Source organism: Mobula birostris, chromosome X (assembly GCF_030028105.1).
Source record: "Mobula birostris isolate sMobBir1 chromosome X, sMobBir1.hap1, whole genome shotgun sequence".
In the NCBI taxonomy this organism is placed as follows: Eukaryota; Metazoa; Chordata; class Chondrichthyes; order Myliobatiformes; family Myliobatidae; genus Mobula; species Mobula birostris.
In genome coordinates, this window is record NC_092402.1 from 62,133,207 (window position 1) to 62,150,768 (window position 17,562).

A 17,562-nucleotide genomic window follows, 5' to 3' on the forward strand; every position below is an offset into this window, starting at 1 on the left:
CATTAAACCCGTCACTGAACTGGCAATGCTCAGACATTTCTTCAATTTAGCCATGTACGCTGAAATGAAATCCCTTTCCTTTTGATTCCACTTATGAAACCTAAAGCATTCTGCAGTCAACAATGGTTTTGGTTCAAAATATCCCTACGTTACATTCATGATATCAACAAAGCTCATATTGGCTGGTTTGGTTGGAGCAGTCAAACTTCTAAGCAAACAATATGCTCTTCCACCACTTGTACTCAGTATAACTGGCACTTCTTTGTTATCACCCAGTTATGCATTGTGCAATTGAACGTGTCTATCTTTTCGATGTAGTCAGTCATTTCTGCCTTTTTTAAAAAAATTAACACCCAGTGCTCACTGTTTATGCCTCATGAATTTTGTCCATTATCTGACTTTTTAAAAACTCTAACATGTCACTATGCTTAAAAAAAAAAAAAAAAAAAAAAAAAAAAAAAAAAAAATTCTAATGTCTTGCTGTGCTTCAACGGGTAGGTAGTTGTCTCTGGTCCATTTAAAACTTCCTTGTCGTCACTTTGTAACTCCAGAAATTAATCAAAAGTAAAATACAGTAGCCTGGCATAAACGTGTATGCTCACTTCATTTTACTTTTGGGAGGTGCGCTCTTTGATGTGGTAGTGTAACAACGCGTGCCATTCACTTTTACATATGACCAGTAATTATGTAAAAAAAAAGCAAAGAATGCTTAAATTGTAAGAATGCTTAAATTAATGCTTATTTGTAATATTACTCAAATCTTACCGAAATATTAAATACTCAACATAGTCCAATTCATGTTTGCATCAAATTTGTTTGGGTTACCAAACTAATTTTACATTTGCAAGGTGGTTGAATCATCATGAGCCGCTGACTTCATGTCAACCTCCATCTGCGTTGCCTCATTGTATTCATCACCAGATATACCTTGTAGGGTGGCAAAAGTTTACTTCCACGTTGTGCTCTTACTTGTGCTTTCTTATGGTCTAACCAATAGCTAGGAAAACTCCCCAACAGAGGGAGCAAGGGAACTTGTTTCATTTTTGAATGTGAGCCTTCAGTGGTGCTTTGATATTGCTCAAGCTAATGAACTGTTCTGAATAATAGAAAAATATGTATCCAAAGCCCCTAAAATTCCACAGCAGTAACTGGATCGATGTCAGAATCAATAATACAGACTTCCTTTAAAATTGGGTGTCATGAAATGGTATCTTGAAGTACAAGTTTAGAGTGAAGCATGTGAGATACAAACTTAATGAGGGAGCAAGATAAGATCTGGTTGAGAACAGTTAAAAAAAGGCCGAAGCAACTCGCCAGTTTGCACGCAATTAGCCAACCAGTCAAGCTGGTGCTCAGAATGCAAATTGTTCCCAACAAGCCAGCCAAACGGATGCTGATTGCTCGCAATGAATCAGCCAAGCTAACAAGCAATAAGCATGCAAGCAGGCCGGCCAGCCAGCCACCTGCAGCCGGAAGAGCAGCCAACTCGCAAGCGGCAGCTCTTCTCTGTTAGCCGCAGTGTTTCCAGCTGCTGATTGGTTAATAAAATGAGCCACTGAGATCCTCTGATTACAGGCAAAGAAGCAGGAGCAAGTGAGTTGTTTATCAATGCTGTGCATTAAAGTCTTTGTTACCTTGCTGTTTCAAAGCAGTCAGTTATTGAAAGTAGTCTGCAGCTTCAAAGTGCTATAGATATAATGAGTGAGTTTAAAATAAGAATTAAGTTTATTTGAGCGGTGGCAGTTGAGGTTGATGTATTTTAATAGTACAGGTAGACCTTCACTAATCTGATTACCTGTAATCCGGTTCCTTCGGTGATCCGGCACTGATTATGCTTAATGTGATCCTTCTGTAATTTGGCATTTTCACTAATCCGGCACTCCTCAGGTCCCAATGGTGCTGGATTAGTGAAGCTCGACCTGTACTGTATATGGATAGAAAAATGTTCACTTGATGCTGCCTGAAAATTTGAAAGCAAAAATTGTACCAAATGCTGGAAATACACATTGGGTCCTTAGGCTAACAGTTAGGTGTAAATCTTCAGAACAGTTGGTTTTTTTTTGTGACTTCTGTGCTCATTGAAGAATTGACTGTTTCGTATTTTGGGCATCCTGTAGTAGCATCTAATAATCCTTAGTGAGGTGTAGGGACAGGTTAAACATGTAACAAAGCTTTTGGCACTCTAAGCAATATTTCACCTGTTACTTCACCAAAGCACCTCCTGTTTGCAGAAGTAGACTTTTTTTCTCTTGCAGCCAGGTATTAAGTGGCCTCTGGCCATGATTGGAATTAGTGGTGCTTTAAAGCAGTTTTGTGCTGTGGGTTTGAGTGTAATAGGAAACAGGTTGTGACTGCTGAAACTTGGGGTTAATCTGGTTTAATAAGAAGCCAAAAGAGTGAAGATAATTTTATTCCATCAGTTGGACTCGTAGGATATTTATATTCAAGCTCCCATTGTCAGGAAAATGGAGGTTTTTCTGTTTTGAATGCCAAATTTGTGTTTCATGTTTGGTATAGTGCATTTAGACGCAGAGTAAATCTCCTCCTGCTATGCTTTGGTAGTGTTATATTCGTCTGAGCCTGAATGTTAGGAAAGCAAAAGTTCACTTCTATCAGGCACTCTTTGCATGAGATTTATTGTTTTATGCAGAATTAGGAGCAATTTTTTCTTTTTACACCCCCCCCCCCCCCAGTCCTTCCAAAGCTGGGATTTAGGTTACCCCCCCCCCGCCCCCCAAACAAACTTTCCACCCGGCAGACGGTCTTGGATATCTTATCTGCTAAACGGTCAACAATATTAGATTATGGATTTTTGCAGCAAAGCCACCTAATGTGTAGGCTATCCATGTATCTGTGAGCTGGAAAATGGAGACTGGGCATTCAACAATATTCGTGAAATAAAATTGTCAATCGGGATGCAGAAAAATGTCTCCTTCAATTATCCGAAGGAATAGTACAGGCTGGATCTGTATCCAATGGAAAGGGTTACGTCAGGTTAGTTTTCCTTTATTCGGAAGCCGATTGGACCGCTGTGAATTTCCAGCATTTTCTGCTTTAACCTTTTTGACTGGATGTTCCTTTTTTAGAATGGTGACACAAGCAGTTGATTTGCACAGATAATAGGAATTGTTTCATTGAGAACTATCATAAAAGAGATGGTCATCTTTTCATTAGTCATCCAAATGATAGGCATTCTTTGCTGCTTCCACTGCAGTCACATGTTATATTTCCTTATTTTAAGTTGTCATTGCTCTTATAACCAACCCACACATTTTATCTTGTGAAGGCAATGATTGCAACTGTTATCACTGTTATACACTTTAGTAGCTTCATCCATTTTGTGTTGTTTTTTTTTGTTGGTTTGGTGTACTATCCATTCTAAATGTCTTGTATCTGGCACATTGCTTGGGATTCCAGGAAAGTAAGGCATGAATTACATAAACAGTAGAGATCCTGTAAGAAGGCCTGAAGGCCTTGCAGTTCCATTGTCAAGAGGAAGAATAGAACAGTGATTGGGATGGTACAATACTTGAATGCCAATATTTCCTTTGTAGATGAAATTTCATTTGAAAACTGAAGGAAAATGATTCATTCGCAATTTCAAGCAAATAAAAATTGTCTTCCAATAAATTTTTGGCATTCTGCATATTTTAGAACTTTCCAAATGGCTCTTCCACATAGAACTCAATGGTCTAAAAACAGCCCATTTCCCTGGTGGAGGTTAGTATGAATGCTGAGCTCCATGTTCAGTATCTGAATAATGCACGTTGCCTGCCATTCTTGACGGAATAAAGTTGCCAGTCCCACAGGCCGGGTCTCCCTTGGTTTTGCTAAATCCTGCTGTTGCTGAAGTTGAATATGTTTAAATGTACACACTAAATTACCTGCAGGAGACCTGACATTAGTGAAATGGTGTTGAAAATTAGGTAATTTTACATGTGGGTGCCAGCAGCTAAAACTTGAATAGAGGGGCTTGGCCTTCTGGGCATCTTATAGGATCTCAATAGTGTAAGAAATAGTTTCATATCATCCAGGTAGCAGTGCATGTTAAGTAATGCATATCCTTGTTGATAAGGAAGAAGCCAGCAAATGTGTAACAGCATGGAAATGAAAATGTGTTGTTATCTAATAAATGTATTAATTATTGAACACCAGGAATCATTATGATTTCCTTAACTCCAATCTACAGTGTTCAGCATGATTATTATGGCCACTATTTTGACCAACTGTGTATTCATGACTTTTAGTAAACCCCCAGACTGGTCTAAGCAAGTGGAGTAAGTATCTCTCTTTATTTGCTCCTCGTGAATGTTCTCTCTTAACTTGTCAAACTGTACTGTGCATGGCAATGAACACAAGACATTTTGTACTACTTTGAGTAAAGGGAATGAGGAAGCTATGGATCCTTCCAGTTTCTCCTATAAATGAGCAGCGTGCACACCAAAGAGAACTGAGAATTTTTGCTGGTGTCTCAAGTGGAATAAAATGGATATTCTATTCTTGTTTTGAGCTGATCTGAAGAAATGACATTTTTAAAAGGTACTTCAATGTGGATTATTCAAGAAGCTAAAGTTTGGTTTTGATAACTTCAACTTCATTACCACATTCCCTGACGCTCACAAATTTTGGCCCTTGAAATGCCTATAATGCTGCCACATTCTCCACAGAGTTAGAGGATTGGAGTTTATACTGGACTCCATGTGAATGTAATAAATATCACTTTGATGCCAGCCTGTCAACTACTTTCTCCAGATCTCGGTCATCCATAATGTAGCACTTCCACCTGCAACTGAATTTGGGAAGAAGAGTGAATTTAACTGCCATATCAGAAAATATTGCATCACAACTGGGTTTAGTTAATGTCTTTGTATTTCCCATTGCATTAAACAAATGCACAATTTTGTCCTGTTAGATTATTTCAAGGGTAATAATTACCTTTGTAAAGGTACAATAATCTGCAGGGAAGAGCAAACATCCATAAATAACTCCTACAAACTATTAAAGATATCTGATGGGGAGAGCAGAAAATATGGCAGGGCATCCCATCCTCACCTACCTTAAAAGGTATGTGATGTACTTTGAATTTGGATGTTTGATTCTATGTATTAGAATAGATTATTTTTAATAGCATTCATGGAGCTAGAGTGAAGTGTCATCAATAAACTGGGCTTCCTAAAGTACCATGCAACCAATTTTTAGCTGGCATTCTGGCAAGAAAAACTCGTGCAATGCAGTAAATAAAGATTTATAATCTCTTTAAAAATCAAAGTAATATTGTTTCCCATTATAGGGATGTGGATGGATTTCCTGAAACCCTTGTTATAGACAGCATAGGAAATAAGTTGCTCTGTCTTCATCTTTTCTGCCAATATGTTGTATGCAGCCGAGCCAGTGGTGTAAAACTGTTAGAACTGAGCACTATTGTGCTCCTTCTCAACATAGACACAGTTTCTCTAATAAATCAAGGCTATCTAACTGAAATGTGCAGACAGGGGAAGTATCAGGCTTGATCTTCTTTGTGGGAATTAGTTTATTTCAGTCAGTCAGTGGGTTTACATCGGCACGTGCCAGGACCCTGATCATTTAATTGAGTTGCATTCCCTCAAGAATCTTGTTTCCTTAATTTGAGTCCCTTTCTGAACCAAGGGTGCAATAAGATCTGAATTCCAGAGGTAAAATATGTGACTATCCTTGAAGTTGAGGCATCATTTGATTATGACTTCAAAGAGCCTTCGGATAGTATCCTGGGTCTTCAACTGCTCCATTAAAGATCTTCTCTTTGCCTTAAGGTCAGAGATGAAGATTTCTAATGTGGAAAATTGTTGAAGGTGCAGCTATTTAGATGGTAGGGCAGCCCAAGGCTCTAAATAGCAATCCAGGGAAAATGTACCAACTTGAGCTGGTAATTGACGAGTAATATGAGTTCCAAAGAAATCCCAGCCAATAACCATCTCACAGAATAAATCTATACTATGCATTCCTTGGTGATGCCATTGCCAAATCCCCAACTGCCAATTGGCTCATTATTAACAAGAGAACTAATAAGACAAGCCACACACTGCAAAGCAAAGTCAGAGTTAGGGAAACCTGCAGCAAGCAATTGCCATCGAACTCTGACTTTCCATCATTTGCAAAGCAAAAATTGTGGAATGGTGGCTTGGTATCTGCTTGTCTAGATGAGTCCAGCTCCACTAACACTTGAGCTCCAAACCATACGGAACATAATCTTCTGGATTGGCATCCCAACAACCACCTTGCACATTCACTCCCTCTCCTAGTGGTACGCAGTAACTGCCATGGGTATCATTGATAACATTCAGAGCAGCGAATCCCAACAGGAAAACGTATGAAATATATGATAGTCACCATTCAGAAGGACAGGAATAGCAGGACTATAGAAAAATGAGCAACAAATTCCCTTGCAACTTCTTGCACTATCCCAATTTAGCAATATACTGTCATCTTTTCATTGTCCTTGGGTCAAAATCCTAGAGCTCCTCACAGCAAGGTTGAAGTACTTTCATCGGCTAAACTGTATTGGTTCAAAGTGGCTGAGTGCCACAACCTCAGGCAAATGGAGATTGCCAATAAAAATTAGCAGTGGTCAGTGAAGTACAAGAAATGCAGAGCACATTTTTTTTTCTTCACGTGCCAAGATCCAACTTGGATGCTGCCTTTTGAATCTGGAACAGGTGAGAAGTTACTACCAGAGAAGATCGTGATCCTGGGTGACAAGTAGATATTTTGGGATTTAAAAAAAATTAAATCCTTCATTAATTTGGAAATGAAAGTGTTATCAATTCCAATACACATATTCAACCTCGAGCCATAGGCTTTGCTTTTAAAATGCAATGTTGCTAAAATCCAGTTGCATTATCTTTCAGAATTAATTAGTATTATTTAAAGGACTTTTTAAAAAAAATCTGCTATAATTTTAAAATTCATTCAGATACTATGAAATGATCTTAAAATAAGTTTACAGGAGTTACTGAGAATTGTACTGTTGATAATTTGGGATAATTGGAAAGAACATTGGAAAAGATTATTTGACCAGTGGGTGTCTGAAAAAATGTCTTGAGTGTTTGATTAACTTCAATTTACTGACACTACTTGAGGTGGGGGGGGGGGAATCTACTGAGCCTTTGAGCAGTTAGTTCCTCACATCAGCATCCCCTCTGAATAAATATAGTTCTGTGTTCTCCTCCACAGGTACACATTTACCGGCATTTATACATTTGAATCTCTTGTAAAAATGATTGCAAGGGGATTCTGCATAGATAGCTTTACATTTCTACGAGATCCATGGAATTGGCTGGATTTCAGTGTAATAATGATGGCGTAAGTAATTTTTAATCTGTAGGTTATTTGAGATTTGAAAAAATATTGTTACCTAATGGCTCAACTGTGAAACTAATTTGATGTGATTTGCATGGAATTTCTGAGTATTTTAAGCAGTTATCTAATATAATTTTAACTTCCATTTAATTTTTTAATAGCTTTACAAAGCAATGTTTACCAGCCTTAATTTACAATAATTTCCTATACTGCCAAATTTAAAGGTTGGGGATAACAATGACTATCTCTGCATAATGTTTGCTGAGATGGTAGTAATGATTCTTGAAGATCTCAAAGCTGACTAATACTAGTATTGACACTAGTTCCGTTATGTGGATCTAATTTTACTCGACAGGATTTCTGTTGAACTAGACTGGACTTGGAAGCCTAGAGGTGGTCATAGAGATGTAAAGGTTATAGTATTTAATACAAATACTGAAAGGTGTTTTGCAATCTGACCTTTTTTTAACCCACACAGATTTGGTAATACAGGTGATATTACTCAGCAAACTGGCTATTGTTATTGCAGATCTTCTGTATAGCTTGTTGCTTACAGATGACATAACATTTATTTGTTGGTTCTTATTTATTGATAACTCTATACCTTTGTTAAATATATTTGGTAGTGAGTTAATCAACCTGTAATCCCCAATAATTCAAATTGGTAAATGCCTTTTAAACAGATGAATTGTGGGTGTGCCATGTGATAGTGACAATATAAGCAGAGTTTTTAGCAAAAAGGAATAATCACAAATGTTAACCCTTTGAGTGCTGATCTGAAATATTGCACCATGCATGATATTGCCTTATTCTTTGTCCACAAGAATGATTCTTTGCTTTATAAAGGGAAATTAAAAAAAAAAACTAATTTTGGAAATAACCTGATGTGAAATGGATGCCATAAGCACAGGTATCAGCTTCTACACAATAGTCACCCTGTCAATCCTTGGTGTTCTAAAAGCACCTTGCTTTGATTTGAATTCCTTCTTTTTTCTGTTTTTTGCCTGTATAGGATAACTTCACAGAAGGAATTTAACAGTTGGAAGCAGTCACTAATGGATTTACGGAAATATAATTTTGCAATTCCAAGTAATGTGGAAGAAAATTGCAAACTGGTTTGAGATAAAGTTGAATATAGATTTTTTTAAAATCTTCTACAGAATTTAGCAATGCTGCACAGAACTTAAACTGAGTTTGAGAGTGCTGGAAATGTTATTTGTCAATGTTTACACTAAAGCCTATTTTTAATAGTTTCCTTTTAGAAAAGGAGTTTTAATGAGGCAGCGAGAAGGACAGATTCAATGTCAAAGGGAAGAACAAGATATTTTGGCATAGTGTCTTACGCAAGTCATGTTATGTGACTGCAGACAGTTAGCCTAAAAGGAATGACTTGACTCTACAGTCCTAGTTTTTAAACTCTTGGGGTTTTACAGTCTCCTGCCCAAACTGAGAGGGTGCCGCTAACTGGTGAGGGGCAGTTCAGGAGTTTAGGCAGCAGGAGACAACTTCATCTGAAAAAAGGCCATTTGAAGGGTTAAGACTAAAACTGATTACGACTTAAGTATACTTCACTGAGGTCTCTGATTCCTTGGTTGGGAGAGATGGAACTTGAGAGTGCCGTGGTTGAAAGAAGGCAGAATGGAACAAGGGGAAATAAGTCTTTCAGTTCCACCCAGCTTTTAAGGAAAGCAAAAAGGTAGAATAAATTCTGACCACATGTTTCTCTTACTGCTGGATTGTTTGACATAGAAGCTCCAATGTCGTCAAAGCATAGGCAGCTGGTTAAGACTGTAACTGAGCTCTGGTGTGGGATTGCTTTTAGCCTAGTGACCTATCTATAACAAAAGGAATGAGGCATTTCTGTTGAAAATGGGTGATTATAATATCTAGAATATAATAGACATTTTACTAACTTGCGCTGTCTTCGTAAAGAAACGTTACAAAAGTTGGTCACTACTGAGTCAGAAAGAAAATCCAAGAAAAGCTTTCCCCTCAATGCTACTTCCAGTGAGAATATGCTTTTGCGTCTGATTTCAGGGATTACCTTTATTCACCATATATACTTATATCTATTAGAAATTTACTGTGGTGCATTGGTCAGAGTGATATATGCAAAAACATTCAATACTTATAAAGAATTACATAACATAACATTTAGAGGTTAAAGTACAGATATTGAATAAAATGTGGATACATAAGTACCAGCTTGTATTTACAATGTAAACAGTATTACTTAAAAAGTGGTTCAGGGAGTTTCCCCCTATTTATTAGTTAGCTTATTTATTATTTAATGAATAAAGTAGCAGTTGGGTAGAATGTGTTAGTGATGTCAGTAAGATTAGAATTTATCAAAGGCTTCTGAAGTATAATGCAGTATAGCAGGCGACTGGCTGCACCTGGATAAATATAGTTTTTGGGGGTGGGGGGGTGGTAGTGAGAGGAGAAAGCCTCACTCAGATATTTGATTTGTAACAGCAAATTTAATGAGATTTTTGTAAATTTCTGGACTGCATAAGCTGATGTCATTATTATGTAGAGCTATCGAGATTTGATTATACAAATACAATGTGGTGTTGTACTGGTGGAAATCAAATTATCCTAGAGAAAAAACAATCTGCAAGCATTTCAGATTGCCTTACCTGTTCAGGAAAGTTGTCATCTAACTTTCTTTATGAAAAATCCTCCAAATGACATTGATAGCAGTCCCACAGAGATTTTCAACCCTCCTGGTCTGAGAAAATAGGCTATTTATAGTGTAATGCTCAAAAAGCAACAAAATCAAAGTCCTTGCTAAGATCTCCAATCTCTTGTGACCACAAATACAATCATTGCCCATTTTGCCTTCTGGAGGATACGATCATGGTTTCACTCCGCTTCCTGGCATCTGGATCTCAAATGGTGCTTCCCTGTGCTACACCTCACAGTTTGCTGCTCGTTGCCACATTTTGGGGGGGGGGTGTCACCCAAATCACTTCTCCATAGTTGTGGCGATAAGACTTAATCTATTTCTTCTTTAATGCAGAGGGGGAGCCAGAGTGGCAAGAGGGTTTCACAAAACAGATGCTTGAAGACAGCACTCATCTCCTTGCAAAGACCTCCCTGCCCACATCTTGCAATGAGTGCTCAGCTGCCTCCATGGCCCCACCCACAAAGAATGTCTTCTCTGGACATTTTTTCATCATCCTGTTCTGGTTCCTCCGGACCCCTCTTCTACTCCCTTCTCTCCCGCTCTCTCCCCACCAAAATGAATGACTCAACTGTATACTTTGTTGCTGAGCTCCCTCGCTTTCCATACTCAGTAACAGCACTACCCTGGAGCAGGAAGTATTGCTTGTGGTATGTCCCTGAAGTTGCTGGCTTCAGTAATTGTAGCTGCTATGCAGGAACACAGTACTGAAACTGACGATGTCACTTCCAGTATAGTTTTGTACAGGGGAATGTGTGGAGCAACTTCTAAACCAAAACTTGATGTGGCTTTTACTATGACACCAAGGGGCCATGTATTTTGTTCTAAACCTCAACATTTTTCAGTTTGGTGGATGAATTTTGCAAAGCAATTTTGTGTGATTAACATCTTTTGGCAATGATTTCTTAAGGTGAAGAGTAAATGAGGACATCATGAAAAGGAGATGCCTCAAGAAGGCAGCATCCATTATTAAGGACCCTCTTTGCGACGTGCCCTCTTCTCATTATCACCATCAGGAAGAAGGCTGAGGATGCTGAAGACCCACACTCAACATTTTAGGAACAGCTTCTTCCCCTCTGCCATCAGATTTCTGAATGGTCCATGAACATTACCTCACTATTCCTCTTTCGCACTAATTTATTTATTTTATTTCTTATTGTAACTTTTAGCAATTTTTTTTATGTATTGCACTGTACTGCTGCCACAAAACAACAAATGTCATGACATATGGCAGTGATAATAAACCTGATTTTGAAACATATTAAAATGTAAGCATTAAGCTGAGGAATGGGGTATTATGTTGAAAAAAGTTGGAGTCCTCAGGACAAAAGGAAATATTAGGCTTAATTTACTGAAAATCAGTCATTTAATTCTTTTTCTTGGTCAGTGACACACGATTACTATTGGGTTCCTTCAACTTTCTAGCTCTTGTGTGGCTCTGTGCTTCCCCATCTACTTTGTTCCCGGTTTGTTTCAATGCTCTCAGCAGACACTTTGTTGAGTTGGTGAGACCTTCTCACTCTGTCAATTAATGACCCTTGTAGGGATGTTTCTAAAACGTTTTCCTTGAACAGCAAATGGTGATCCAAACTGAATTAGGGCTCCTTCTGTTTCTAGAGCTATATTCAGTAAACATCAAGGTGAAAACTTCTTTCAGTATGCTGAAGTGAATGCAGAAAGCAATCCTCTCTGTAAGAGCTCCAAGTTATAAATTTTTTGAACCATGTGAAATGTATTCTTCAGTGCTGTTTTCAGAATTGAAGGCATTTGGCATTCAATAGGTTGAAGTTAAGAAATTCAATACATTTCTTTCGGCAACTTTTATCAAAAAAACAGTTTGGACTAAATTATATCAGGAATACTTATCTAAAGGGGCAATGGGGATGTGCTTAAGAATCATGGCAGAGAAAGAATTTTGAAGGGATTGCCAAGATGGCTTTCTGAAATATAAGAAGGAGGAAGACAGAACTTTTGGATAAATGTCCCCATTTGGAAACACCAAAGCCAAAAACCAAGAAAGCTTACAAAAAAAGTAGTGGATACTGCCCAGTCCATCACAGGAAAAGCCCTCCTCACCATTGAGCACAGCTACGAGGAGTGCTGCCACAAGAAAGCAGCATCCACTACCAAGGACTCACGGCATTCAAGCCTCACTGCTGCCGTCAAGAAAGATGTACTGACTTCTGAGCCAGCAAGGGTAAATTTATTCCCCTCACCTCACCTCACCTCTAAACTGATTTCGCAACCAATGGACTCACTTTCAAGGACTATACAACTTATGTTCTTCGTATTTATCTTTTGTTATTATTACTATTTGTAATTGCACAGTTTGTCTTTTTGGACATTGGTTGTTTGTCTTTTTCTGTCGTCTTTCATTGATTCTATTGTATTTCTTTGTTCTACAGCGAATGCCTGCAAGAAAACGAATCTCAGGGTAGTATATGGTGACATATAAGTACTTTGATAATCAATTTACTTTGAATTTTGAACTTTTTGAACATTGTCAAGGCCAAGTTGCAGCTTTGAGCTGCTTGAGAAAGCTGGAACCAAGCATGTTTTAGATCAGTGGTTACAGAGCCGAAGACTAGTACAGATCGTAATATGTGTGACTTCAAATGAAGCCTGATTAGCTTTAATTTCTGTATCTCAATAACAATGTAGGTGTTTTGGTAGTTGCCAGATTATAATGTTAATGACCTAATTCTGATCTGAGGGAATCCAAGAATAACACACTAATTTTTCCAACTGTAGGCTCAGCTGCCAAGCCCTGTAAACAAAAGTGGATTTTGGACAAGAAAATTGCAGTATGGAAATCTTATGCTTAACCATACTGAATGATTACTGATCTATTGCATTTTATGTTAATTAATTTATTTTCAGTGATTTTGTACAGGGTAGAGCTTAAAGAGAGATTTTTAATTATAACATAGTTGAACTTCAGGTATTCAGATGTAAATATGCAGGTTTCATCACACATTCAAAGTGTTTCAAATACTTTTTAATCCTACTTTTGGTTTCAGACCTTTGCAGCTGTACTCTTAAAAGAAAGAAAATGCATGCCACCATCTCAACCGAATAAAATTCATCTAACAGGCTATGGAGCCAGGAGGTCATCGATGGCTTATGCTCCACTGGGGCTAAGGGCCTAAGAACAAGAACAGGCTATGGTATAGACTGCATTTGGTTGCTTCGAAATTTGAAATCATCAAAAGAATAAGTTTGGCACATGATCATAATTATCCCAGAGCCTAGCTTCTTTTTATTCCTTGAAAAGGAAAGATGGGCATTAAATATTTAAATCATGGGTGTAAAAGGTGTTGGCCAGAATCGGTGAGTCAGTTTGAGTTTGGAGGCTTGAGATCATTATAATTGTAAAAACTTGATGCTGCGGCAGGAAGTAGCCTCTGGAATCCATCTGGGCTGAAGCCATTCAATGGATGCAGCAACGATGCCAAAGCTGGATTTGGGTTGCATTGACGTAGCATGTGAAGGCCAAATCTATTGTCAGGAAACTGATGTGAGGAAACTATAGGTTCAAAATCTTGGCAAATGTTCTTTGTGGAAAAAGAATTGATTTTTTAAAAAATAAATACTTTAAGGATTAAAGAGTGGATTTGACGTTTGCTTTAAATATAAATGGGTCAGTGATTTGACACTGCCCAGTGAATGGACCAAACCATGAACAAAGTGTGTCCGTGATGAAAGATTTTAAATTATTATTGAATATTTTTAAATAGCTCTGCTCTGGTGCGAAATGTTACCAAGGTACTCAAAGGGTTAAAATATAACCACAAGTAACTGTGATTTAATTCTGCAGGTATGTAACAGAATTTGTAAACCTAGGCAATGTTTCAGCTCTTCGCACTTTCAGAGTATTGAGAGCTTTGAAAACTATTTCTGTAATTCCAGGTAAGAAGTCTATGATTGGTGTTAGGTGTTGAGTAGGCCCCATGTACCTCTAGTTGTTTTGTGTCTTGTCATTGTGTTTGTGTGTGACCTTCCCTTATTGCAGATATGTGACAGAGTTTGTGGACCTTGGCAATGTCTCAGCGTTGAGAACATTCAGAGTTCTCCGAGCTTTGAAAACTATTTCAGTCATTCCAGGTGAGAGCTAATTTAAACACGAAGGCTGACTTTTCCCTTTCTGGTACAAATATCTTTTAACACACCTGTTGCATGATAAACTCATCAGCTCACTTGCTTTATGGCCCATTGAAAACCATTATAATTTTGACCACTTGTTTTCTTAAATTAAGTCTCTTGCTGCTTGATTTCGCAGAAGACGCACATGAATATTTTGTTAGGAAGAATCAATGATTTTAAACTTTCTATCCAATAGTATGCCCGTGGAACAATGTTTTATTTCAGTGCTTTGAACCAAGTCTGGAAAAGCTGTCTGAGACCATCCAGAGGCTCCAGTATCCCAACTTTTCTAGGTGTTAGAATTTGCAGCATTGGCCCTCTGGTGAATAGGATGTCAAATCTTACAATTTTGTGTTTTACACTGGGGGAGAAACAGGACAGTTGGACGCAAAAGTAATTAGTTTCTGTGCAAGAGCTTTACTCCAGATAGGAGAGGAGGAGAAAATTGGGGCGGGGGTGGGGGGAATGAAATTTCTACAATTATTGCATTCTAAACATTAATATCTCAATGCAAGTATCTTTCCTTTCTTGTCTCCCTGAATCATTACACAGTGATTCAATAGTTAACAGGGCAAGAAGTTCCTGAGGTAGAAAGATGAGTTAAGAATAGGATTCAAGAATGGCCTGTTCCTATCCTGTTTATCTTGTGAACAAAGCCCTAATCAGTAGCAGTAACTTTGTAATTGTAATAGTTTTCACATGAAGAAAGTAAAATTCCTTTAATCTGTGTAAGGCATAACCAGGGAATGAATTTTGGATTGGAATTGCTGTGTAATTTACATTGGTATCAAAAGTAAAAGATCTCATCAATGCTTGCACATCTCTTCCCCCAGTTAAACACACACCTTGTATTTTCTACACTGCTAGTACCAATTTGATCAACATTAGAACGATTACAATGATTTCCTGTGATAAATGGTTACAATTCATATCGTCCTGATAAAATTGCATTCACCTACATGGCAGAGAGATCAAATACATTCAAGTTTCCACACACACAGTACAATTTTCTATTAAATATGATAAGATGGCCCAAAATTGCTTTCACATTGCCATTCAGATTTGGACAATTTTGACAAAGGTTTCCATGAGGGTTAATTTTTTGATATAAAATTCTTGATTCAGCCTTGGCGTTTAAGCAATGCATGAGATATAAATGTAACTTGCTTGTGTTCCCTCTGAAGCCATCCATTTGCTTCCTTATGTGATGCTTCAAGGGTTCTTTGCACTTTGAACTGTTCTATTCTACCTCTGCCACACTTGCATTTTAATGCTTTCCTGCAGCAAGCAAATGTATCTGTATTTTGTGTATTTTAAACTTTCACAAAGTGAACTGCTGTTATAATCTTTGTTCAGTTTGCTTGAAACTTTTGACAATTGAACCAGCAAAATGCTATTTTCATGTAGCCAATATAAGACTACTTTAGCCTCTTATGATATGATCTATTAAAATTTATCTTGTGATTTCGAGGGCAGGGAAAAGAACTGCAGATAAATCTTTGAATATAAAATTCTGAATATTTAAAATCAAAGGTAAGCACTGCTGCATGTATTTTTTTTTAATAAGGACATTCTAATATCTCTTAATTATCCGCTAGTTCTAAGCAGAACAAGGAACATAATGAGGAGTAGACACTTCAACTGAGACTGCTCCACAATTCAGTGTGATCCTGGCTAACCTTCTACCTGAACACCATCTTCCTGCACGTTCCCCTTTTGACTTTAACATTTTTGAATTGAATGAACATAGTTTTGAATGGACCCAATAATTGAGTCTCCTACAGGCTTCCTGGCTAGTGAATTTCAGACTTGCCATCCATTGAGTGAAGTTTCTCCTCATTCTGGTCCAAAGTGGTCTGTCCTGTAGGTTAAGATTGACCCACTGGCTCTGGCAAACACTCTCAGTTTTGTGCATTTCGGTGACAGCACAGGTTGAATTCAGGATGTGTGTGTTTCAGTATTTCTTGCAGGGCATGGTAACCAAAAGAATAGAGTTGCATTTAGTACATTATTGTCACATCTGGAGTTGAAGCTCGAAATGGGATCAAGTTTAATGAGACTGAGATATGATTTAGCATAGTGGACTGGGAGTAGCTGCTAGAATTTATCTGTTTCAAAGTGAGAGCTCAGAACAGGGTAAAAGAAAAGGGGAGCTCCCAATTTTACACGTTGCAATGTTGAGCATAAAGGGATATTTATGATAGAAATATAGTACTGCAGGAAGTCTTCTGCTGGAGTATAGAAGGTTCAGGATGAAACTTAAAAAGGAAATTTGGAAGACAGGGTGGACAAAAGGTGTATTAGTAGATAAAAGTCAAGAAAATCTTAAGATATTCTATAAATACAAGAATAGAAAGAAGTTTTGGAAGAAGAGAAGGAAGTTCTTTAGCCAGAGGGTGGTAAATCTATGGAATTTATTGTCACTGATGCTGTGGAGTTCAAGTCATTGGGTGCAATTAAAATGGAGTTTGATAGGTTCTTGGTTAGTAGGGGTGTCAACGGTTACGGGGAGAAGACAGGAGAATAGGGTTGAGAGGGATAATAAATCAGCCATGATAGAATGGCAGAGCAAGAAATGGCCTAATTCTGTTCCTATGTTTTATGGATGGAAAATTGGGGCCGATTTGGAGCTCAAAGTAGTAAGATAGAATATAGAGATATGTAAACTTCAAATGAATACTGTACTTTTGCATTTTGTCTTTACAGAAAGGGCTGTGATTTATAGATATTGAACTTGACTGTGGAAAGGTTGATCAGGGGTGGGAGATTGATGGGTTGCATAATTTGGAGAACTTGAAGAAAGACAAGTTGGTCAATGTGGATTTCTTGAGGAAACGCTATGCCTAACTGACTTGTTTTTTGTTTTGACAAAGTAACAGTGCTGATGAGTTTTTAAATACCCTTGTAGTTTGCATTGACGAGTTGAAAGCTCATGGAACCAGGTGACAGCTTATAGAACCACGAGAAAATGGTGTTGGATTTAAAAGAAGGCCAAGTGGGAAGCAAATGGGAATTTTAGTGGCAGGAGTGGTTTTGCAATTTTAGAACCCATTTTGTGGTTAAACAAGAAATGATTTGGGGCTAAAATGTATATTCCACATTTAAGAGGTTTGCAGAAAAAATTAAAATTGGTATTGTGGTTGACAGCAAAACTTAAGTTCTAAGTCACAGGTGGATATTGATAGACATGCAAAAGTATATAAAATTGAGGGTCATAGATTGGGTTAGTGGTTCCTTTTTTCCCCAGGGTTGGGGAATTAAAAATGAGGGAGCAGAGTTTTAAAGTTACAGGTGAAAGGCTTAAGAACCTAGAAGGCAACTTTTTTTTATATAAGGTGTGTGGTGGAAATATTGATCCAGCTACCAGAGGAAGTGGCTGAAGCAGGTACATTTAAAAT

At 37.8% G+C, this 17,562-nt stretch overlaps 1 protein-coding gene across 1 annotated transcript in view; it reads left to right on the forward strand.

Annotated features, from left to right (window-relative positions):
• The window catches only part of LOC140191801 (sodium channel protein type 8 subunit alpha-like), a 248,703-nt gene that overhangs the window by 59,220 nt on the left and 171,921 nt on the right, over positions 1-17,562 (forward strand). The window contains exons 3-5 of the mRNA XM_072249577.1: positions 4,188-4,277; positions 7,210-7,338; positions 14,034-14,125. Coding sequence (XP_072105678.1) covers positions 4,188-4,277; positions 7,210-7,338; positions 14,034-14,125 — 311 coding nt within the window. The remainder of the gene's footprint in view (positions 1-4,187; positions 4,278-7,209; positions 7,339-14,033; positions 14,126-17,562) is intronic.